The 26,088-nt window shown below is 36.5% G+C and overlaps 1 protein-coding gene across 1 annotated transcript in view; it reads right to left on the bottom strand.

The window, feature by feature from the left end:
• Positions 1-2,651: 2,651 nt before the first annotated feature.
• Positions 2,652-26,088, bottom strand: part of LOC129737873 (uncharacterized protein K02A2.6-like) — a 44,801-nt gene continuing 21,364 nt past the window's right edge. The window contains exons 4-5 of the mRNA XM_055729037.1: positions 2,837-2,931; positions 2,652-2,778 (exon numbers count right to left, since the gene is read on the bottom strand). Coding sequence (XP_055585012.1) covers positions 2,652-2,778; positions 2,837-2,931 — 222 coding nt within the window. The remainder of the gene's footprint in view (positions 2,779-2,836; positions 2,932-26,088) is intronic.

Below are 26,088 nucleotides of genomic sequence, written 5' to 3'. Positions count from 1 at the left end.
TCACCATCTTTCATTTAATATAACTTTCTATCCATCTATAAAAATTTCATAATCTTAAGATGTCCCTATTCAAAAGGACATCACTTTTCACCGATAAAGCCGATAATTTGAATAAAATATCCAAAAGTACCTACGTTTCGTCTAAAATGCTGCCGAAAAGGATGCCGTTTTTGCAAAGTTCAAAAGGGCAGGATTGATTTAGAATTTTGCTTATTTATCAGGTTTTGTTCATAACCACACGGAAGAAAAGTTAAGAAATGGAATTTGACCAGGTTTCATATCGAGAATTAGATATTTGGTTTTTGGGTTTGGCCTTAAAATATTTTTTGAAAAAGTTATATGACAAAGAAATTTGGCCCATTCTCACAGCTAAGAGGGGGTGACTATGGGCCACGTTTGTAATAATTGCCTGGTTTCAAAAATTTAAAAAAAAAGGAATCTAGGTACATGTTGTAATAAAGAATGATCCCGTAGATTGTACCATGCTAGTTCGATTGTACCATGATGGTTCGATTGTTTTTAAATTTGTGATGTTGACATTCAGCAGCTTCTTCTGCCAACATACCTGGAAGAAAAAAGGTTTGTTGAGCATAAAATTCTGAGCAATATATAAAAGCAGAAAAACAAAACCACACCTGAAGGAGCTGGTGAATGCAGATAATATCTCCAGCATGGGCAAGGACCTTGTGGACAGTTGCAGGAATTTTGTACCAGCCATATAAATTAAGACAGAGGTTTTCAGATCATTTGCTTGGCGGAGCACTTTTCAAAACCAAAAATTTTGGCGGAGCACCTGCATTTTAAAAGAATGAAAAACTCGAGTTTTGAAAGTTTGATAGTACCTTATCGTTTAAATAAGATGAATCTTGTCATTTTAGTAAATAAAACAAGTAATGAATGGCTACTCTTTGAATAGTCTTGTTTTTATTAACATCAAAAATTAATGATTTCAATAGAACAAATATGCTTTCTTAATTTGTGTCAGTTGTAGCCTGACGACTGGTTCCGCGTTTAGTCGGGATCGGTATTTTGTCTTCGTTGCGAGATATGTGGAAAATCCATACTCACATCGATAAGTTGTGGAAAATGGCAGAAGAATAAATTTTAGCTTTATCGGACAAACTTTTGAATTCATTTTTCAGTTGACACCAAAACTCCTCCAACGACTTCTTGGATGCGAATCTTTCCTATAGCTTTGAATCCGATGTCATATCTATCAAGCATTCATATTCTTGCGATATTAATGATTCTGGTTTCTTGAACACCGAAAAAGGTTGTTCCACCCATTTCAAGTCATTTTCTTCGGGGAAATATTGCTGGAAGTTGTTCAACAAGTCCTACGGAAAACATTGTAATTGTAATTGATTTTATTAGATACGTGGGTCTATAAGTGTAAATGTTTTCAACGAAAAGTAAAGCTATTGTCATAATACGTACCTGTAAATACTAGCTGAATTTTTGGAAATTTTCGGATAATAATTGATAACTGTTATTTCTGATTAAATGATTCTTAAATTAGGAGAGCTGTCCAGGTTGCGCCTTTTGAGTGATTCTGTCCAAAAGTTTATTTTTCTCTTGAAGGTCATGATTTTACCGTTTGAATAGAAGATTGTTATTCCTTTACCTTGCATTGAAAGACTCAGGTCATTTATTTTACGAAAAATGTCAGCCAAAAAAGCCAATTTGACGAGCCACTGATCATCATTTAGTTTAAACCCCAATGCAAAATTATTGTCAAAAACGTTCTAACTTTCGATCTTAATTCCACGATCACTTTTCTACGAGATAATCAGCGAACTTCGGTATATAGTAGTAGCGTGGAATGCTTGCTAATGATCTCTTCGCAAAACGCCTTGACTAACCTTGAATTTTTCGGTCGAGCCTTGATGAAGTTGATTATTTTTACGCTTTCGTCCAAGACTTCTTTCAAGGATGTTGATAGTTTCTTCATAGCGAGTGCATGTCGATGAAGGATGCAATCTTAGGCCTTTTCTTTGATCTTGGCAACAACTCCAGCAGTATTTCCAACCAAAGCTTTTGCATCGTCCGTACATACATCAATACAATTTCTTCATGGAATATTGTTGTCTGTAACATAAACTTGAAAATTTCGGCGGTTTGCAAAGGAACAAATCTTCTTCGAAGCATTCAGAACCATTATAGCGAACAAATACCATCAGAATTGCCTGTTCTCAATCGAGAAACTAAAATGCTTCCAACATCTTCTACCGTGTCACAAATTTGCCGAGAAACCGTATTGTCAAACATGGGAATCGAATTTACCAATTCCACTGTTTTATCATCAACCATGACACGAACGACTTCTTAAATATAAGGTTTGAATCAGTTTTCAGCAATAGTATGCGCTTCTCCAGCTTTTGCTACCCGAGCTACTAAGTACGACGCATAAATAGCTTTATCATTGAGTGTTTTGCAGTGATTAGTCGTGTTATTTCGAGTCAATGACAACTCTTCACGTTTACGATCGAAGAAATCGCTCGGCTTACCTTCGTACTTCGGATACACTTTTTTAAAATGTCGGCGCATTTTTGCCGGAACTGTTGAACTGTTGGGAAGCACCTTACCGCAGAGAACATATTGTGACTTTTATCTCCTGTCTCAGTAAAACCCATTTCAAAATACGTTTCGTGCTATTCCCGTTGTGTTGTTTTCTTGACGTAGGATATATCTTCCGGCTCCAGGTCCAGCTCAACGTCCATTGATGGAGGTTCTGCATTTAATGCATCACCAGTTGCAGTTGTCTTTTCATTCTGCTCACTAAAGATTAATCGAAAAAAAACAAATAAGGTTGCTATTTAGGCCCAATTATTCATACCTGTTGGCTGTGTTTCTGAATGATCCTGGATTTGCAAATGTTCCGTATCTTAACCAGCAATCTATGGTGATTCCTATCCCCAAACTTTGTTTAAACTGGAATTTTCAAACAACAAATCCAAACTGTGCTTTTTGACGTTGTTCGTCAACAGCTCCTTGCTTGTTTTTGTTTCTGTCACACGCGCTTAAATCGTACAACACAAGTATAGGTGTGTTCAATCAAACTTAATCGAAATCAATCGAAATGGATTGACAGTTGATCAACAGTTTTTCCAATTGGTTCGATCGATTTCTACCATGCCCTTGATCAAGGTTGGTTTATGATTTTCGTTGCGTACCTCGCGGAGCACTTTCGAAAGCTTCGCGGAGCACCAAGTGCTTGCTTAGGTTAAAGGAAATAAGAACTCTATAAAGTTCGAAACAAGACATTAATATAAGTGTATCATTTCGAAATATAACGTCATCGATTTCCTTCGTCATCGTAATTCCGTAAATGATTTCTGAGGCCGCCCTGTTTTTTTACCAGAAACTTCTCTAAGCCGAAGGGTTTGTCAAGCCAACCTAAATTATTGAAACGTTTTTTGCATCGATTTGCCTTCAATCATTCAATGCAATAACGACTTGCATTCCTTTCAAGCTTCTGTTTAAGTTGTTCTTTTTTTTGTTGCATATGACAAATATATCCCCTTAAGCATTCAATACATTTTCAGCATTTTGTTTTGCTCGTTTTTTGGGATCAAAATATTTAATCACTGACCTATTATCCATGATAATATTCATTTCTCAAAACTTCAAAATTATTTCGAAGAAACGTGTCAAATAATGGAAATAAAGAATTAGGCAATTTGCACTCAACATTACCTTAACAAAGCTTACCTGCTGTAAGAATAACTAGGCGAGAGGTTAATTTTACTTGTATCACTTGTTTATTTGAATATTTTCAACTTTTTGCTTAACACGTGTTTTTCAGAATAAAATCACTGATCACTGAACTAGAGTAACTTCCCCTATTTTTTTTTCTTTTTTATGGGAGTTTAACACGGAGTGTCATTCTTCCCTAAAGTAACTTCCCCTTCAAAAGGCTATTGTATTTATATGCTACAGGACTCCTGAGTACCTGATACCATGACATACCGAGGTGCGTGCTCCGTGAGTAGAAAAAAAACTATAAATAAAAAAGTTAGTCTAGAGCAAGGAGCAGTCTGGGTATTAGGGACTATCAAACCTTCCAGTCTACAAATATTACATTACTCAAAGCAACAACTTATAGCTCATAACAATCTTATGAGGATGATAATTTCATGTTCGAAATGTGAAAAAATACCGAGAAAAAAGTTATTTTTCCAAATTGAAAGTGGGTAAAAATTACCCATTGGCCGGATCTTTTTGTCGTTATTTTACCGTAACTCTGAAAACGGTGAATTAAGGTGCCTATAATCTCTTTCATTGGATTCTTAGGACTTTTTACCAAGTTATAGAAGTGAGAAAGATGCGGGGAAATGCGGGGTTTTTTTTTATCAAGCAAACACTTTGGAATGTTTCGAGAAAATTAGCGATTTGCCCTTTTTTCACAAAGCTCAGTTCATTACATAGAAATTTTTATCAGTTTAAATGAAAGCTTATAAAATAGGCTTTCCAACGGTATACTATAAGTTGGTGATAAACACGTTTTTGATAAAAAAAAAATTTAAAGTAGTTTATCTTCCATGCAAATTTTCCAGTTTTTCTCAGTCTGATGTCTTTGGAGCGAAAACTAATAGAGATAATAAGCTAAAATTTTGAAAATGTCTTAGTTAAAAATGAAGCGAGTAGTTATCAAAAATTAGCGCTACGATTAAGTTTATTTATTGACTTTTTGCCGCCTCAAACCCCATAGTGCAGTGGAAGGACCTAGGAAATGGTGGTAAAATTTCATTTGTTTTCGAAGCCAAAAAATGTTGAGAATGTTTATAATTTTTGCCCCTGAATGTATGCAGTAACCTTGTTCATTTTTTGAATGTATTTGTTTTTGAAAGAAAACGTTAAAAACCAGAGTGATCAAAGTTACCCAAAAACATTAAATCTGGTTTTGTAACAAACATTTAGTCATAGCCACTAAGAGCAAGTTCACTGTTGTTGGGAAAAAGTGGTAGAAATAAATTTATTGCAGAAATTTTGAGATAATATATTCAACATTCAGTGCAGAGTTGGATATAAGTGTAAGAAAATCTTAGAAATTGCACATTGACAAAAAGTTCTAAAAACTCGAAAAGAACCAACTTAAAACTCCTCTAAAATATTCCAATTAACTTGATGAACGGTTCCAATGAAGTGCAGCCTGTGCAACTAACAACAAACCCAACAAAACAACTCACGATGCCTACACGAGTGTAATTGGATTAAAACTTTATTTATTTGCATTTGGTTGCGAAAAATTATTTGATCAACCTGTTAGGCGACAAATGATTGAACGTGTTATTTTATCAACTTTGTTGGGCTCTGGTTTGATTTAGTTTTCATCTGTCTCCCACAAGCAACGCACCCCACCTCCATTCAGTTAGTGTTGAAATGCTCCAAAGTTGTATGGCCATCCAGATAAATGTTTACAGAACGGACCAACTGCCCTGCCGTCCCAGCCCAACATCCTTGTAGCATCGTTAGTGTAAGCAGCCCGTAGGTTGTCGATGGTGGAGGTGTAGGATGGATGCAAATGAAAAATATCGGAGTCAGAATTGATTAGACCCCGAAGCGATTCAGTTCTCTCTCACTTCAGCTAAATCAACTCTACTCTTTTTTTCCTCGAATGCTTTTAGGATATGATTGCAAATGGCATTTGTTCAGTGTTTGAAGTTTGCTTCCCCAGGATCGACAAATATTGAAACCGGTGGCAACCGGCTATCAGAGGACGATTAAATGGACTCTCGATTTTTTTTCTTCTGTTGTATTATTTGTCATAAATCTTCCGTTTCCCATCATTTTTTTCTCCTCAAGGGACTTATGAGCTGTTATGAATTTCACATTCATATTCGTTCCCTTGGGTGGCAGTTTATCAATCGGCCATAACGCGGAATCGATTTTAAAAGATTCAAGGCTAAATTGCCAGAAGGCTTTTCCTAAACCGTAAAACTGCTCTGCACATTGGAGATTACTTTTACGAGAGAGAAATGATCTCAAATACTGCGTGGTTGAATTTCATCATCATCGTTCAATTCTTTGTTGTAATGAAAATAAAATTGATTTATCTTACTCAAAAATGATCGATTTGTTTCAAAACATTTTCACTTTTAATCTATAGACGAGCATTTGGGATGAATATGAACCCCTGAACATATTTTATTTTGCTGGCAAAAAATATGAATAACATATTTCAATCAAGCTGAAAATAACAAAGTAAAAGTTCAATTAATGGCTTAATTATTTGATTTATTCGAAGTTACGATGCGTTCCAAAAATGTCATCAATGTGTTTGACCCTAGATTTTACGAATAATGGGTGTCCACGATGAAATATCCACACTATGAAATTGCTATAATTTTTTAACCTTTGGGTAGAATTTAATTAAAATTTGGGTGGATTTAGTTACTAGTGCATTGTTTACAACCTGCAAGTTTTAAAATCCTGTGATCAAAACTCGCGGAAATAGAGTCGACAAAACAGCTCGTGAGTGATAAATGCATGCGCATTCATCACGTGAACACAGATCTCTCGCATCGTTCCCTCGCTAAACGTGAGGAATCGCGAATTCCACGATGTCGCAAGTGATTAAGCGGTTCGAGGAACGATTGACCACCGATCGGAAGCCCAGAAGTGAAGGAAAAAGTATTCCGTACAACACCAAAAATCACAATCGCGAAGTTGGGGCTTTCAACCGAAACCCGAACACCTCCGCTCGGGATGTGGCTAAGAAACTGCACCTAAACCGAAGTTTTGTTCAGAGGCCTAAACTAAGGATGGGCTTCAACGATCGAGGTACAAAAGGCCAATAATCGCGTCGAGAAGCAGAAAAGGTCCGCCTCGAGTCTGTTTCACATAGAATCTGTCGGATAAAATATGTAGATCGTTTCACCGCAAAGAAATAACGTACAACAAAAATAAAAATGTCGTTTTTTAGGGTTTTTATTGCACTTTAAGGAAAAAATACATAAAAATCATTCGTCAGCTCTTCGTATGAATTTTCGAACTTTTTTGTGATACCACCCATCATTTTCTGCACAGTACTGGTGGTAACCTCATTCACCATCTTGTGCCACCACTTTTCCATTTGAGCGGGTTTTTTCATGGTTCTGCCACATTTCTTCAGTTTGCCTTTAACTATTGCCCAATATTTCTCGATGGGATGAAAATCTGGACAGTTTGGTGGATTGATACTTTTTTCAACAAAATCGATCTTGTTCTCCTTATACCACTTAACGACATCCCGGCTGTAGTGGTAGCTTGCCAGGTCCGGCGAGAACTTCACCGGACCTTCTTGGGATCGAATGAATGGCAAAACCCTCTTCTGGAGACACTCTTCTTTGTAAACATTTCCATTCATTGTGTTCCCAGTGATGAGAATCTTAGTCTTCTACAGTCAACTACAGATCCCTTGCCAAATCATCAACTTACGAGTAAAATTATCTGAGAAAACAAGCTTGAATCTACCCGCAACATTCCCTTTACGCTTCGCAAGGTAAAATTTGTTACCGGGTATTTGTCCAAAATCCATTTTGACGTAAGTTTCGTCGTCCATCAAAATCAGAGCGGGTAACAGCAAGTTCACTGGTGTTGGGAAAAAGTGGTAGACATTTTGAAAATTTTACCATGCAAAAATATTTTCAAGATCTTTGGGAGTTGTATTTTTTTACAGCAGTGTTTCTATTTCAGCCGTATGTGATAGAAATATTGCTATTTTTGCATCACAGCATGCGAAAATACAACATGTGTTGTAAAAAAACTCGAAGGCCACAGATCTTGAAAATTTTTTCGCATGGCAATATTTTCAAAATCTCAAAATTTCTACCACTTTTTCCCAACACCAGTGAACTTGCTCTAATGGTGATTGTTAACGACTGACATTTAACGAAAGTGCCAGCTAGATTGAAATCATCATCATTTCTTGAACCCAAAGCATGCCATTATAACATGTGGTTTATCAGTCTAGAGCGTTTTCGTTGATAGCTTCGACCCATACCCAATCACTTTCTTAACTGTAGTGACGGAGTCAGTTGCTGAGATTTAACGAGCAAACGTATGTCAACGTACTACTGAGTTTGTGATTGACATTTTACGGTCATTCATTATCACAGAAAATGGGTACCGTGATATTTAGTAACACTCGGGTTTACATTCATGCACACGTGACTGTGCATTAAAATAGAATAAAATAAAAAGGCGGGAAATCCTTGCTCTCTGAAACATGTTGCAGTCGTTTTATGGGCTATCTAGTTAGCAGCTCGACTATATCACAAAAATATGGAGATTTCGCTGTTACCAAGTTAGATGAGAAATAACAACCTATAAATATCAACAACCGGCATGGAAGCGAAATTTTAGCAGACTATCATCTCAATGGAAATCAATGATATTGAATATTTACTATGCTAGCTTTCATTGAGAATCAAACAAAGAGGATCATCAGCCTGCTGATGATCGCTGACTGTGGCTCGGTGCATAGTTGGAGTTTTGGGAAGTGATGATGATTTGAAAAAAAAAAAAACAGTAGCCATCTTTAACTCTGTCAATTTTTCCCAGCTCTGATCAAAATGCATCCGCTGTACTTGGTCAACACTTACTCGTACAACTTTCTTGCCTTGGTTTTGGCAACCAGGTTTTGTTTCAGCGTCCTGTTGGGGTGTTTGCTTCTTGCATGATACGACCGCAAGGCTTCTCACAAACAAATTCGTCGAGCTGTACTGTGGTTCGTCTTAAACTTTTTCGCCAAATCGCGCTTGAGATTCCAGGATTTTTGTGAACTCATCGAATTACCTTTGCTCGCAGCTTCCGATCATATGTTCCACTTTTACACCTGGTTTGTTTTGCTCGATCCACCGTAAGGGTCTCCCGGTAACGTTGCAGCACCGAATTTACAGTCGATTTTGGATATTTCAGGAATTTCGCGATCTTTACCCCTGACCACGTCGGTTTCTCTACGTAAGTGTGCAGAATTTTCTCTCGCCTTTCAAGTTCCATTGTCGATAACTTTTGACTGACTGCTTCAATCTTGATGAAATTTTCACCACTAACTGGGGGAGGAAGACTGAATAAAAAAAGAAAAAAATCTTTCGAACGTCAAATTTCTCTCATCAATCTACCGAACAGTGCGAAGGTTCAAAATTTTACTTTCTTATTTAGTGATTTTTAATTAAAAACTTTTTTGATGCTGAAAAGCACTTGTTTTGCATAAAACAATGATTTAATTAGGTTTTTTTTTTGACAATTTCCTGCATGATTCAGGCGTATTGATTCGCTCAAATTTCGTCAAAGTTTTGAAGCTGATAAAAAAAAATGGTTTGATTAATGGTTGTTCTAAAAATAAAGCTAAATCTTAATTTAGCACCTAAACAACTGAGTTACATGACTCGCTACACGAAACTGATCATCTTAAGTTAAAATTTGAACGATTACAAATCTTTTCAACAAATACTGGCTTTTTGCCGAACAGTAAAAAAACGATACAGAAAACGATACAGCAAATTTCAGTCTTCCTCCCCCAGACCACTAAGTAAACAAACCATCCAGATCAAAACACTGTCAATAGATTCGCGATGTGACAACTAGGGGCGCTGCAGTAAATGAAAAGATGCGTCCAGATTCTATGTGAAACAGACTTTATACCCGTGCCAGGAAGTTGTACCTCAACATGCTGCCGAATGTTGAATGCTGCATCACGGACGACGAAACATATGTGAAGGCCGATTCCAAACAGATCCCCGGAAACTTGTTTTTCACGGCCAAGGATAAGTTGAGCGTTCCGGAGCATATCCGCACTTAGAAGTTGTCCAAATTTGCGAACAAGTTTCTGGTTTGGTAAGCCAGCTGCACGAGCGGGAAGCACCTAACGTAGCCCAGGACACGATGAACGGACAGGTGTACATGAAAGAGTGCCAGAAGCGATTGTTTCCTCTCCTGAAGGCCCACAACGTCCCAACAATCTTCTGGCCGGGTTTGGCCTGCTGCCACTACTCCAAGGACATGCTGAAGTGGTATGCGGACAATAAGGTTAATTTTGTGCCGAAAATGTTCAACCATTTCAACACTCTGGAGCTCCGCCCCATCGAAAAGTACTGGGCGATTCTGAAGCAGCAAGAAGGTGCAAAGATAGTGACCTTATATAGTGAAGAAAGTCGAGGAACTGAAGAAAGTACGGGTTTACATGCAAACAACGGTTGATTCACAAGTTGTGCAAAATCTAATGGCCGGGGTTAAGGCCAAGGTGCCGGCATTAACGAATGGACTGTAAATAAAATACGAGTAAAATGATAAAATAAAGTTTTAAAGTCATTTCTCAATCCCTGAAAATTTGATGGCAATCGGATGAAAACTTAAATTTTGCGAAACAATTTTGTATGTGGCAATTTCATCGAAGACACCCTTTAGGTACTATAGGGTATGAACCAAAGATCGCTTTTTGTTTTTTTCTTGGATTAAATTCTTCAAGAAATGGGAAATCAAATAAAAGCGGACCAAAGGCTCAAAAAGTCGACGTCAATAATAGGGTTTTCCTTGGGTGGATCAAATATTGTACTTGAAAGCAATATAATTTAAGGACCGCCATTTTACACGACATAAATTCAGCAACACTGGACCTTGGGAGGCCATCTAGGCAGTATCTGGCAGATTCTCCCTAACTAATTGAATTAAACCTGTTAGTACCGCGTGTTTTATTGTTCTCTCCGGCGGATCGCCATTAAAATCTTGCGGAACAGAATATGAACCACCCCCAGGGCTTTTGATTGTTTGTGTGTGAGTGAGTGGTGTTTTTGTAGGTGCGCCAAAGGCAAGTCAATGAATGGCAGCTTCTGTGCAGCAAAACCATTCGCCAGGTTTGGAATCACAATTAATTTAATCACCGAAAACGTCAAACGGAAACTTTACGAGCTTCGTCGCAATAAATATTTAATTCACTTTAGACTTAACCCAATTGATTTATTCCCATTTATTGTTCGCCGAGTGGAACCGCTGACTTGACTTGGTTTGAGGAGTTGAAACAAAAGCCTCCAAACTCGATATCCCGCCAGAAGGACCATGAAATTGCGAAACTCGACCATCTCGTCGTCGTTCCTCATTTCGCTTTCGGAAGGTTTTACCACACCCTTGCCTTGCTGAAATAGAAGCGCCCTACACTCTATTGATATGATTGAGATAAACAATTCTCTTCACAGCGTAACTGAGTACCTACCTCTATAATAAAATTTATTAACCCTCTTCTTAACAACGGAAGCAGAAGCGATATAAACATCGGAAGTGTTTGATCGGATGGAGCCATTTCGGGTAATTGTCCTTGGGGCAATAAAGGCGGATTTCAAGAGTTTGGCATCGAAGGAAAGCACAGCGATTGTCTTGCCTTACTGAACTCGAAATTGCTGTATTTGAAGTGATACTTTTTAACTGTTGAATTGACTTACGGATCAAATTCAACTCAAATTTTAGAAGAAAAAACATGACGACATCAAATCTAACGGAATTTATGAATGAATTACAAATTCAAAACTGTTCATTTTGAGTACGGGTTTTCAGTTTTATGGTTTAGGTTTGCATATTGAAAAATATGGTTATTATAGATTAATAATAATTCTGACAATAACAACACCTGTTTTATAACATGCTCAATATACCGTCGTGAGAGGAGCGGATGGGCCAAAAATGGTGGTATATAAGTGGTTTTCTGAATAACTATTGTTATTTAGCTTATTTAGAGAAAAAAAGAAAGCAGATTTGTTCTTAAATGGTATAATACAAAAAAAGGTTACAAGACAATGAAAATTGGCCCATTCTCATACCTTAGAGGGGGTGACTATGGGCCACCTTTGTAATAGTTGCCTGATTTAAGAAAGTATGTAACCAAAATTAAAAAAAAAAATAATCCATATGTTTAAGAATGATCCCGTAGTGTGTAAAAATTTCATCTGTGATGGATTTTGGCTGACAGTTTCATGTAATGATGATTAATAAATAATGAGTCAGTTCCTTTACTTCGTCCGAGGTTATTCATTCAATAGGAGCAGATAAAATATTTCTGTACCTATACATGAAAAGGATGTATCTCCATATATGGCGTATCGAAAAAAACGCGTTTGAAAAAATCACAACCTATTTTAAATCGCTACCGTCAAACGGAAAATCATGCAAAAGCAGGGTTAGATGCAACATTGGTATACCACAACAATCATACAATTTTTATTTCAATACACTGTAATAAAGTTATCATTTAATGATAACAAATTGAGGATGACATAGTTTATAACATATTGAAAGAGTTTTTAAAAGTTTCTAATTCTCATAAAAAATAAAAAAATCGAGCAATAAATGTACAATTTTAACATTTTTCGATGCCGTAAAAAACTTTACCCAGTATGACGGATTGGCTTAATGATATCACTTACAAACTTCATATTGCTTTCATTATCTTATACCAACACTGTTGGTGTAAAAATATTTTTCGGACAATCACCATTTTTTTAATTAATCTTATACATACAAATGGAGCGTTTTCTTTGTAACACCGTATGAATGGTCGGTCGTAATGGAGTGAAATTTGGTATCCGAGGGTTTTCGGGCCAGAGATGGTTCGTATAATAGTTCCTAGATTATTATTTTTTATGGAAGGGGGGCTCCTAAACAAAATCAACTAGAAACTGGACAAAACTCGAACAACTTGAAGACGATTTTCATGAAAACTGATTTACGAGCACGAAGAAGTTAAGGAACTGTAAACATTTTCCAACGATTTATTATGTAACAGGTAAAACGAAGTTTACCGGATCAGCTTGTATTTTTATAATTCACTTACCAGTCTGGGGCAAAAGGCAACAAAGTGAAAATCAGAACTAAAGCTCATAAATCTCGTTTCCATATACACCTAGGTTTTTTTTTACGCGGTTTTTTTTTACACGGTTTTTTTTTACACGGCTTTTTTTACACGGTTTTCGGGAATTAACACGGTTTTTTTTTACACGGTTTTCGCGAATTAACACGGTTTTTGAGAGAAAATATTCTAAGTCCTTTTCAAAGGTAAACACTTAGAAGCTTTTGAAGTTGGGAAAATCTTAGCTCTGAGACTAACATGAGACCCCTGAGACCTGAGACATGAGACTTGGGACCTGAGACCTGAGACCTGAAACCTGAGACCTGAGACCTGAGACCTGAGACCTGAGACCTGAGACATTAGACCTGAGACTTGAGACCTGGAATATGAGAACTGAGATCTCAGACACGAGACATAAGACATTAGACCTGAGACATCAGACCTGAGACATGAGACCTGAAATATGAGACCTGAGACCTCAGACACGAGACACGAGACACGAGACATGAGACTTTAGACTTGAGACATGAGACCTGAGACCTGAGACCTGAGACATGAAACATGAGACATTAGACCTGAGACATTAGACATGAGACATTAAACCTGAGACATTAGACATGAGACATGAGACATGAGACATGAGACCTGAGACCTGAGACATGAGACCTGAGACATGAGACCTGAGACATGAGACCTGAGACATGAGACATGAGACATTAGACCTAAGACATTAGACATGAGACATGAGACATTAGACCTGAGACATTAGACATGAGACATGAGACCTGACACCTGAGACATGAGAGCTGAGACATTAGACATTAGACCTGAGACATGAGACATGAGACATGAGACATGAGACATGAGACATGAGACATGAGACATGAGACATGAGACATTAGACCTGAGACATGAGACCTGAGACATTAGACATGAGACATGAGACCTAAGACATTAGACATGAGACCTGAGACATGAGCCATTAGACCTGAGTCATTAGACCTGAGACCTGAGACCTGCGACCTGAGACATTAGACATGAGACCTGAGACATAAGACATGAGACATAAGACCTGAGACTTGAGACCTGAGACATGAGACATGAGGCATAAGACATGAAACATGAGACATTAGCCATGAGACATGAGGCATGAGACATTAGACCTGAGACATGAGACATTAGACATTAGACATGAGACATGAGACCTAGACATGAGACATGAGACTTGAGACATGAGACTTGAGACATGAGACATGAGACATGAGACATGAGACCTGAGACCTGAGACATGAGACATGAGACATGAGACATGAGACCTGAGACATGAGACATGAGACATTAGACCTGAGACTTGAGACATGAGACATTAGACATTAGACATGAGACATGAGACATTAGACATTAGATATTAGACATTAGACATTAGACATGAGACATGAGACATAAGACATGAGACATGAGACATGAGACATGAGACATGAGACATGGGACATGAGACATTAGACATAAGATATGAGACATGAGACATTAGACATTAGACATTAGACATTAGACATTAGACATTAGACATTAGACATTAGACATTACACATTAGACATTAGACATTAGACATAAGACATTAGACATTAGACATTAGACATTAGACCTGAGACATTAGACCTGAGACCGGAGACTTGAGACCTGAAACCCATGCCTCGCGTCTCATGTCTCATGTCTAATGTCTAATGTCTAATATCTAATATCTAATGTCTAATGTCTAATGTCTCATGTCTCATGTCTAATGTCTAATGTCTCATGTCTCAAGTCACATGTCTTATGTCTCAGGTCTAATGTCTCATGTCTCATGTCTCATGTCTCATGTCTCATGTCTCATGTCTAATGTCTAATGTCTAATGTCAAATGTCTAATGTCTAATGTCTCATGTCTCATGTCTCATGTCTTATGTCTCATGTTTAATGTCTCATGTCTAATGTCTCAGGTCTCATGCCTCATGTCTCATGTCTCATGTCTCATGTCTCATGTCTAATGTCTAATGTCTAATGTCTAATGACTCATGTCGAATGTCTAATGTCTAATGTCTAAAGTCTCATGTCTCATGTATCATGTCTCATGTCACATGTCTCATGTTTAATGTCTAATGTCTCATGTCTAATGTCTAATGTCTAATGTCTAATGTGTAATGTCTAATGTCTAATGTCTAATGTCTTATGTCTAATGTCTAATGTCTAATGTCTAATGTCTAATGTCTCATGTATCATGTCTCATGTCTCAGGTCTCAAGTCTTAAGTCTCAAGTCTAATGTCTCAGGTCTCAAGTCTCATGTCTTATGTCTCATGTCTAATGTCTAATGTCTAATGTCTAATGTTCAATGTCTAATGTCTAATGTCTCATGTCTCATGTCTCATGTCTCATGTCTCATGTCTCATGTCTCATGTCTCATGTCTCATGTCTCATGTCTCATGTCTCATGTCTCATGTCTCATGTCTCATGTCTTATGTCTAATGTCTCATGTCTCATGTCTCATGTCTCAAGTCTCATGTCTAATGTCTCAGGTCTAATGTCTCATGTCTAATGTCTAATGTGTCAGGTCTCATGTCTCATGTCTCATGTCTAATGTCTAATGGCTCATGTCTAATGTCTAATGTCTAATGTCTAATGTCTAATATCTAATGTCTCATGTCTCATGTCTTATGTCTCATGTCTAATGTCTCATGTCTCATGTCTAATGGCTCAGGTCTCAGGTCTCATGTCTCATGTCTCATGTCTCATGTCTCATGTCTAATGTCTAATGTCTAATGTCTCATGTCGAATGTCTAATGTCTCATGTCTAATGTCTCATGTCTCATGTCTCATGTCTCATGTCTCATGTCTCATGTCTTATGTCTCATGTCTAATGTCTCATGTCTCATGTCTAATGTCCCAGGTCTCAGGTCTCATGTCTCATGTCTAATGTCTCAGGTATAATGTTTTGTGTCTCAGTTCTCAGGTCTAATGTCTCATGTCTTAGGTCTCATGTCTCAGGTCTCAGGTCTCAGGTCTCAGGTCTCAGGTCTCATGTCTCATGTCTCATGTCTCATGTCTCATGTCTCATGTCTCATGTCTCATGTCTCATGTCTAATGTCTAACGTCTAATGTCTAATGTCTAATGTCTAATGTCTAATGTCTAATGTCTTATGTCGAATGTCTCAGGTCTCACGTATCAGTTCTCAGGTCTCATGTCTCAATTGTCAGGTCTCAAGTCTAAGTTACCAGTTCGCAAGTCTCAGATCTCAGGTCTCATGTCTTAAGTATAAAGTCTCAAGTGTCAGGTCTAAGGTCTAAAGTGTCTAGTTACATGTCTTATTGTTTCAAGTTTCAAAGCTGCATAAATTTAAAGGTCTTTTTTTACACGGTTTTCCGCAATTAGCACGGTTTTTTTTTACACGGTTTTCGGGAATTAACACGGTTTTTTTTTACACGGTTTTTTTTACGCGGTACGTATATCAGTGTAAAAAAAGACCTAGGTGTACTAGGATATGGCTGTTTTGCATTATGCGTATGTTAAAAATCAAATTTCATCCAATCTAAAATTTATCTTCATGATTTAAGCTTATAGAATATTTGTAGTAGTTTTTTACCCCTAAATGTATGCAGCAAATTTACACTTTTTTCTTATTAACATTTTTGATAGAAAAATGTAAAATTTAATTCGAACAAAACAAAAAATAACTGCAATTGGTGCTTTATGCGTTATGACATCACAACTGTATCAAAAACTATAAATTTTCAAACGTTTTCATTTGATTTTTTTTTTTTTTTTAATATGTCTTTATTTGTATCAATTCATCATTACATTTATATTACATTATTACATTAAATTAGGTGTTCAGCTCAATAATGAACTGTTCAGAGCCCTATAGTTAACTAGATAATTAAAATTTATTAATAAGATTTAAGCTTGCTGAGCGCAATCAAGTATTTAATGTAGGAGAACATCCTGTAATGGCAAAAATATTTTAAACTTAAAACTAAACACTATCCTAAAATAAAACTAATTATAAAGAGAACGAATCTCTACGATGGAAGACTGCATCGATTTGCCTCTGAAGTTAGAGATGATTTTGTTGGCCATCTCTTCGATCGATTCAATGCCCGCAATCCGATGAAGATCTTCGGTGCTGTGCCAAGGTGGAAGCCGCAAAATCATTTTCAGAACCTTGTTCTGAATCCTCTGGATGGCTTTTTTCCTCGTCGCGCAGCAGCTAGACCAAATCGGAACTGCATACATTATCGCTGGTCGGAAGACTTGCTTGTAAATAAGCATCTTATTCTTCAGGCAAAGTCGGGATTTCCTGTTGATGAGAGAATAAAGAGATTTAGTGTATTTATTACATTTAGATTGAATATCTTCAATGTGATTTTTAAAAGTAAGATTCCGATCAAGTGTGAGTCCCAAGTACTTCACGTGATCAGACCATTCTAATGAAACCCCATTAAAAGTTATGGAATGATTTTCATTAGGTTTTAAAAATTTAGCTCTTGGCTTATGAAAAAATAAAATAAGTTGAGTTTTGGAAGCGTTAGGAGAAATTTTCCACATTTTCAAGTAATTCAAAAAGGAATTTAAATTTTGTTGCAATCTACTGCGTACCACCCATAAATTTCGACCTTTGGCTGAAAGCAAAGTATCATCAGCAAATAATCTTCTACCTTTTCCTTCTGGTACATCAGGAAGATCAGAAGTAAAAATATTGTATAAAATCGGCCCAAGTATACTGCCCTGAGGGACCCCAGCTCGAATGGGAGTCCTTTCAGAGCATGAATTCTGATAGCTTACTTGTAAGGTTCGGCTAGTCAAATAATTTTGAATAATTTTAGTGAGATATACAGGAAAATCAAATCGAGCTAATTTAGCTACTAAACCTTTGTGCCAAACACTGTCAAAAGCTTTTTCAATATCAAGAAGAGCAACACCAGTTGAATAACCTTCAGACTTGCTAGCGTTAATCATATTAGTTACGCTCAAAAGTTGATGTGTTGTAGAATGTCCATGACGAAAACCAAATTGTTCATCAGGGAAAATAGAATTCTGATTAATGTGAATCATCATTCTATTCAAAATAACTCTCTCAAATAGTTTACTTAAAGAAGGGAGCAAACTAATTGGTCGATAACTTGAAGGCTCTGAAGCACTTTTTCCAGGTTTTAAAATTGGAGTTACTTTGGCATTTTTCCATTTATTGGGAAAATAAGCCAAGTGAAAACATTTATTGAAGATTTGAACCAAAAAATTTAAAGTGCTTTCAGGCAACTTTTTAATAACAATATAGAAAATCCCATCCTCCCCCGGGGCTTTCATATTTTTAAATTTTTTGAAAATCAATTTAAGTTCATCAATATTTGTCTCACAGGAACTTTCAAATACATTTTGCTTAGAAAAAATATCATCAAATTCAAGGGAAATTTGAGTATCAATTGGACTAACAACGTTTAAATTAAAATCATGAGCAGACTCAAACTGTTGGGCTAATTTTTGAGCCTTTTCTGCGTTAGTTAAAAGAAGTTTATCCCCATCTTTCAAAGTAGGAATTGGCTTCTGGGGCTTTTTCAGAATTTTAGTTAACCCTTCGTTTCATAAAGTAACAAATTTGCAACAATTAATGTATGAAAAAACGGAAAAATCGTATTTTATTTTAATTTTTTTTCTCGATGTACACATCATTTTGAACTGTTTAAAGTGATTTTTAGGGAAAAATAAAAAATCATGAAACAAAGGGTTAATTTCCAAAACGGCTTTGAGTAGGGTTTTATGTCCTCTACTGCTTTAGCAAAATTTTCATTACGGATGAAATTTAAACGACGTTTGATCTCTTTTTGAAGGTCGCAATAAATAAATTTCAAATAAGGATCCCTAAATCGTTGATATTGGCGTCGACGAATGTTTTTCAGTCTTATCAAAAACTGAAGATCATCATCAATTAAAGGTTGATTAAATTTATGTTTAAATTTGGGTATTGAAGCGGCTTTAGCATTGACTATTGAAGTTGTCAAATTTTCTACAGCCAAATCAATATCTTCAATTGAATTCAGTGGAACGTTTACATCTAAATTACGTTCAATAAAATTCCTATATCGCTCCCAGTCAGCTTTCAATGGGACTTTGGGATAAAGAAAAAGTACTGGAAGGTGGTCTGAATCGAGGTCCGCATGAGTAACTAATTGACTACAATGCTCGCCTAAATCCGTTAAAACCAAATCAATTGTGGAAGGATTTCTAATCGAAGAGAAACAAGTATGCCCATTAGGATATTCAACAGTATAATAACCTGCAGAGCAGTCATTAAATAAAATATTCCCATTTGAATTTGATGAAATATTATTCCAAGATCGGTGTTTTGCATTAAAGTCACCAATAATAAAAAATTTAGATTTGTTTCTGGTGAGTTTTTGTAAATCTCCCTTCAAAAAATTTCTCTGTTCACCGCTGCATTGAAAAGGCAAATATGCGGCAATAATTATAATTTTCCCCATAGACGTTTCTAATTCAATTCCAATTGTTTCTAAGACATTGGTATTGAAAGAAGGAAGAAGTCTAAATTTGAGACGACTATTTATGACAATAGCTACACCCCCACCTTGTAGATCAAGTCGATCATTTCGCAAAATTTTAAAGAAAGCATTGCTTTTCAAGTTATTGTCTGGCTTTAAAAAAGTTTCAGTGATGGCAGCAATATGTATGTTTTGGGTTTTCAAAAATAAAAAGAACTCATCTTGGTTAGCCAGCAAAGATCTAGCATTCCAATTCATAATATTTAAACATCTATTTGGATCCATGAGGGAATCGTAAAGTCATAATAATTTTGTTAGCATAATTAAAAGAAGTTTGGAAAGCTTCAAACATTGAATTTGCTTTCAACATAAGTTGCATCATTTCCATGAAATTTTGATGCAAAAATTTTAATTTTTCCTCAGTAATCTCACCCAAATCAACAAAATTGTTAGGATCAGAAAATGAAGGAGAAGAACAAGTATTTGAATTTCGGGGATTTTCCCAAGCCTTCGCATAAACGTTGAGACTTGGTTTTTTCCCATTTTTATTAGTTGAACCTGAAGAGGGAAACCCATTTTCAACCACCTCTGAGAACGATAAACAACGAGTCTGGGGCGCAGAATCAGCACAGGTAACATTAAAATCACTTCGGGTATTACCCAGCCGTGATTCCAATGTAGGCCGAGGCTGACCGCGAACAGGCAGGTTGTTTGCCGGCCCGACGTGTGAAGACGAAAAAGAGGAAGGAGGAGAAGAAAATTTTCTGGAAACTTTGGGATTTTTCCGAGAAGCAATAATTTTTGCCCTGATGGGACAGTCTAGCGAATTCGAGGAATGATTACCTGCGCAATTTGCACACTTGAAAAATTCTGTTTTTGGTTTATCACCACCATAAAGGCATTTAGATTTTTCATGATCGAATGAGCCGCAAAGCATGCATCTGGCATTCATTCTACAATTTTTAGTTTTGAAGGAAATTGGTTGAAGATTTTCGAAAAGGTTCGAATTTGACTCGACAATGAAACATAAGACGAGCCTTTTCAAGAATTTGCAAATTATTAACTTGATCCTTTTTAAAATGGATCAAATAAAGCTCAGGAGCAAAACCAACACTTACTGATACTTTTCCTCATTTGAATTACTTGAATCGGAGAAAAACCTAACAAAGAATTTAATTCAGTTGTGATCTCATCCGGTGTCTGATCGCCGGTGAGACCACGAAGTACAACTTTAAAAGGACCATCACTTCTAGTATCGTACGTGAAAAGTTGGTGTTTTTTTATTATTCAAATAATTTAAAATTTTTTGAAAATCATTAAAAGATTCCGCCAAAATACGAGCAGTTCCCCTTCGACCGATCTGAAAAGAAATCTTCACATCCTTGACGGAAGTGACGATTTCTTTTCGAAAGGCATTGAAGTCAGGAATCGTGACCGTAATTGGTGGAACCTTTTCGTTTTTAAGAGTATAATAAGAAGAAGGTTTCTTAGTACTCTTATCAGAATTAAATATGAATATTTCCTCATCACCGATGTTATGAAGGACATCGAATGAATTGGAAATTTCAACTTTTTTGGGCGATGGACCTGAATTACGTTCGGCAATCCGTTTTCTTCCGGCCCTTGAGCCGGCCGATGACTTCCCCATGCTGGAAAGAATAGAGAAAAATATGAATAAAAGAAAATAAAAATAGCACTGATTGAAAAACAGGTAAGGAAAAAATAAATAATGTAAAAATGTTCCTGCAGGTACACAGCAACGATACGATGCTCCGGCGTACGTGTTGACGGCTCAACGGTACAGATGGAAGTGATTCATTTGATTTTTCGTTAATAACAGAGTTTGTTGCAATTTACCCCTTCTTCCTAGTAGGGTGAAATTCGCATGCTTTAAAAATTTGAAGCCAATAAAAACTTGCAGGTTCTATGAAATTTACAGAGAACCAATTAAAACCAACATGCCATTTTTTTTCATATAAAGCGGCCCACCACACTCCCCCACACCAAAAAGCTCATATGAGCCCCCTGGTAATGGACGCTTTCTGTTCTCAGCATGTCTGGCAGCAAACAAAAAAACAAAAACGCGAGCAAAATTTATTCATGCTGAGAACCTTAACAAAAATGTTTTTTTTTTTTACTTTATGCGAGGGAATGAAGCTAGACAAGTGAACTAAACTAAACTAAGAATGAATCTTAGTGGAAAGAGTATTCCTTTGAAGAGATCCATATTTTATAAATAATTAATACAAAAGAAACAAATTAAAAATTAATTGATAAAGCTAATATACTAACTAGGAAAAAATATTTACAAAAAAAAATGTTTACGTTACTTTAGAAAAAAAAATTAGTTAAAATATATGTGAAACAAAAAAAAAATAAAAAAAATACTGGCATGATGATAAGGTTTACGACTGAAGTTCCTTGAGGTGACGTATCACTTTCGATTTGAAAATGTTGCGGTTGTTAGCATTTTTGACAACTTCTGGAAGGCAATTGTAAGAAGGAGGTCCAATGTAAGAAATTATGCGTTGACCAAAAGATGTTAAGCAACGGCTTCGAAGCAAATGATGTGATAGACGAGTATGGCGAGAACGAGTGCCTGAGTTAAACAATAAATTTCTTGTGTTGTCTAATGAGTTCAAATTGTCGAAGACATACAATAATGTTTGCAGACTACACAAGCGGGTAAGAGGTAAAATATTGTAAGTTGTATTCGAGTACAGTAAAGACGTAGGGTAGAGATAAGGAAGTTTGAATATGGTTTTTATGCAACGATTTTGTAATGTCTGCAATCGCCCGAGGATAGACAGGGAAGCCCTGCCCCATACCGCGATAAGATAGTTCAACTGAGAGTGAATGGAAGCAAAATAAAATGTTATTAAAACATGACGCGGCAAAAAACTTCTAATTCGCCAAAGAATACCACTCAAGGTTGTTGACATGAAAACTCCACGAAAGTGTTTCATCAAGCGTGAGCCCCAAATAATTAAAGTTATCCACCTTTTCGATTCAAGTATTATCATAAGAAAGGTCATTGCTGCAATAAATTCTCCTTCTTGCTGAACGGAATATCATGTATTTGGTCTTAGAAAGGTTTAGGGTCAGCAGATTGCTATTAAAGTATTTACCAAGAACCTCTAAGTCTTTTTGCATTTTTCCGATTATTACATGGGGACAATTCTCTGGATAAAATAAAGTTGTGTCATCTGCAAATAATCTGGGGGTACCATGTAATGGCAGGTTGCATAAGTCATTGATGTATAGTAGAAAAAGTAGTGGCCCAATGTTACTACCTTGAGGCACACCCACTTCTATCTTTCCCAACGAGCTATTTATTTTATCAATAGAAACATACTGTTTCCGTCCTGTAAGATAGCTACGAAAGATATTATTAGCAACTCCTCTTATTCCATAGCAATCCAGTTTCCTTAGGAGAACGTCATGATCAAGCATGTCAAAGGCTTTTCTTAAGTCCAGAAACAATCCTCCTACAATTTTTTTTGTGTCTATGTTTTCAATTACCGAATCTATCAATTCACACATTGCAATAAGCGTACTAGACCCACCCCCTTTGAAACCAAATTGCAGGCTATATAAGATGTTATTTTCTTTGATAAAGTTATTGAGTCGACTTACCAGGAGTTTTTCGAATATTTTGCTAAACACATTAAAAAATATTAATATTTTGCTAAACACCATTAAAAACACTAAATCACATTATTGAAAAAGATCGGCTCTTTTCGCTTTCTATCATAACAATCTTTTTTATTGAGAAATTTATAGAAACAACATGGAAAATGGCACGTTGTGACACCACGATTTGAATCCATCATATTTCGAAAATGACCTCATCCAGAAAATCTTTAAAAATCAATATAAAGTGCTTTAAATTATAAAATTCTTTTTTTCAGTGATAGACACTACCAAATTTGAATTTTACAAATAATATACCAAAAAATCCTAAAACTTGATCGCTTATCGCTGAATGAGTCTGAGCTTTTAGGTTAGTTGACAACATGGTTGTCCTTGGTTGTTTTTGCTTCAATTCTAGTAGTATAGAATGATATATTTTTTAAGATTTTTTTGATTTTCAGGTAAAAACATATCAATTTGTTTGGTACCTTGTGCTAACCTGATCTCTCTGGATTTTAGATTTTATATTGTTCATTCGATTGTGGAAATTTATTGAAAATCATTGTTACTCCAAACATGTCTTGAATAATGTTTTCTTTAATCGTTTATGACATTTCATCTGTTGTTTTGTATAGATTGTGCTTTTCAAATACAGATTTTTAATTTTACTTAAAAAGTGATTTGCTTTGAAGCATGTATGTATGTCACTATTTTTGAAAAAAAGTGTCAATTTCTCAAAAAATAAAAAACGCAAGATCTTACTAGGGGGGTAGGGGGGGTTTTGAAAAATCTTAGTTTGTGTTGCCAGAGGGGAGGGAGGGAGGGTTGAAAATTTCCAAAATCGTGCTTACGTAATTAGTGAACGGCCCCTTAACATGTGCTTCCTGTAACAATTTGTTAACGTGGTATATGGATGGTAATTTTTAATGTTCTGTCACGCTGGTCCTTGTTGATATTATAGCGCCAGCACTAAATTTTACTTCGGAAGTCCGGACTTCCGATCCCGAACTTACTTCCGAACTTTTGACAGTTGTGTTTAAAAAAATAACAGTGTATTATATGCAACGTTGCCATACATAAATTTGTATTCACCAGAGTATCTCTTCATACATTAAGCGGGCCACAGACTACACAACATTGGTACAAATGCGATGAAATTCGATGAAATGAACACGATTTGCATCGTGTATGGCACTGCTTGTATGAGCGCCCAAACGGTTTTAGTAGAATCGGTCGGGATCGAAATATTTTGTACAAACCACCCTCAGTCGGGGTGGAAATGTTTTTTTGTGTTGATGTTGCTGTTTTAGGCAGCAACCGTTTGTGTTCGCGTGAAATATACTCTTACGGACAAGAATGAGATACACAAACGATTCAAATGAATTTGTGGCAACGTTGATTTATGTGAATTTGAAAACAGAAAATTTCTTGGCTCACGCTTAAATAAAACGTCCCAATATGTTTTGGTCGGAAGTCAGCTATGATTCCAGTTCACCAACGACGTTTATAAATTTTTTATCTAAACGCACAATATTAATTCGTAAAAAAAAACAATTTTCTCGAAACATAAATTTTATTGAACATATCCTACTTCAAAAAAAAAGCTAATAGTACAAAACGATTATCATTATTTGGATTTTCCTTTCTTACGCTTGATATTTTTCTTGTTCGTTTTTTCAGTTTTTTTTTGTCACTGTTTGCAATTTACTAGGCTGGAATGCCGGTTATGGCTGAGATCAATGATGCGAATGTTATCCAAAAGCCAGTCGCATAACATTTTCCAATGACATTCGAAAATGTCTCAATGACATTGACGGTCATTCAAAAAAATTTTAAACGACTGGAGAAAATGTCATTCACTTTTGCAATGACAGTCGCTCAGAAAAATGTCATCGGATTATTCATTTCGATAACATTTTTGACTTGTGACAGTCGAAGATTCTGTAGGTCCTCTGACTGTCGGAATGACATTTCTTGAATTTTGGATTCCGTGACTGTCATGGAATTTTTTTAAAAATTTCATGGTTTTGACAGTCATGACATTCATTGGTTACGGCCAATCTGGCCGGTTCCGGAATCCGAAAAGCGCAAATGATCAGATTTTAACTTGCGACACATCATTAGAAAGCTCTTGACCTGTGCATGATGGGAATTGATAGGAAAAGTGGTTCGGGCCATCTGGTCCTGGTCACGACCAATTTGGCCGGTTCCGGAATCCGAAAAATGAAAATGATCAGATTTTAACTTTCGACACATGAATAGAAAGCTGTTGATCCGTACATAAAGAGAATTGATAAAAAAAAGTGGTTCGGGGCCATCTGGTCCTGGCAACGACCAATCTGGCCGGTTCCGGATTCCGAAAAGCGAAAATGATCAGATTTTAACTTGCGACACATCATTAGAAAGCTCTTGACCTGTACGTGATGGGAATTGATAGGAAAAGTGGTTCGGGGTCATCTGGTCCTGGCCATGGCCAATGTGGCCGGTTTCGGAATCCGAAAAATCAAAATGATCAGATTCTAACAGAAGTGATTGAGAAACTTACTGTTACAATATCCAATTCGAAAATCCACTCACTTACTTACTTGCATCGTTTCATACTGCTTGCGAACTTTCTGCCATAGCGGCAGATAGATACAAATGTACATACATACTTCCTGTGTGTTTGAATGGCTATTTTGGTCCTTCCCAACAACAGCAACAACAAAACAAGTCTATCAGGCAGACAGCATTCGATCATCGATCAGTAAATGAATGAGTGAGTGAGCAAAAAAAGTTATTGAATGAAAAAGAAACTGAGAATCAGGCAGCTCCGCAATCAGTTGAGAATTCCAACTGGAGAAGCAACGTCTGTCTTACAAATTGTGTTTCTTTGTTTCTCGGAGCAGCGCTGTCAAACACAATCTTTGCCCCGCTGGGAGATAAACCAACCGAAAATTTAGGTTTTGCTTTCGCTGTTGAAAACGTTTCACTCTCTCTCATGAGAATTGAGTGATTTTCGGAACACAGTGTGCAACTTAAGCTTTGCGCTATACTGGCTGAACGGGAGACGTGGACCTTAACTCGCCGAAAACTGTTAACGTACTGTGCACATCACAGGTGTGTGTCAA

Source organism: Uranotaenia lowii, chromosome 1, assembly GCF_029784155.1.
Source record: "Uranotaenia lowii strain MFRU-FL chromosome 1, ASM2978415v1, whole genome shotgun sequence".
NCBI lineage: Eukaryota > Metazoa > Arthropoda > Insecta > Diptera > Culicidae > Uranotaenia > Uranotaenia lowii.
The sequence above is the reverse complement of the archived record's forward strand: the minus strand, read 5'-3'. Positions and strand labels throughout refer to the sequence as shown.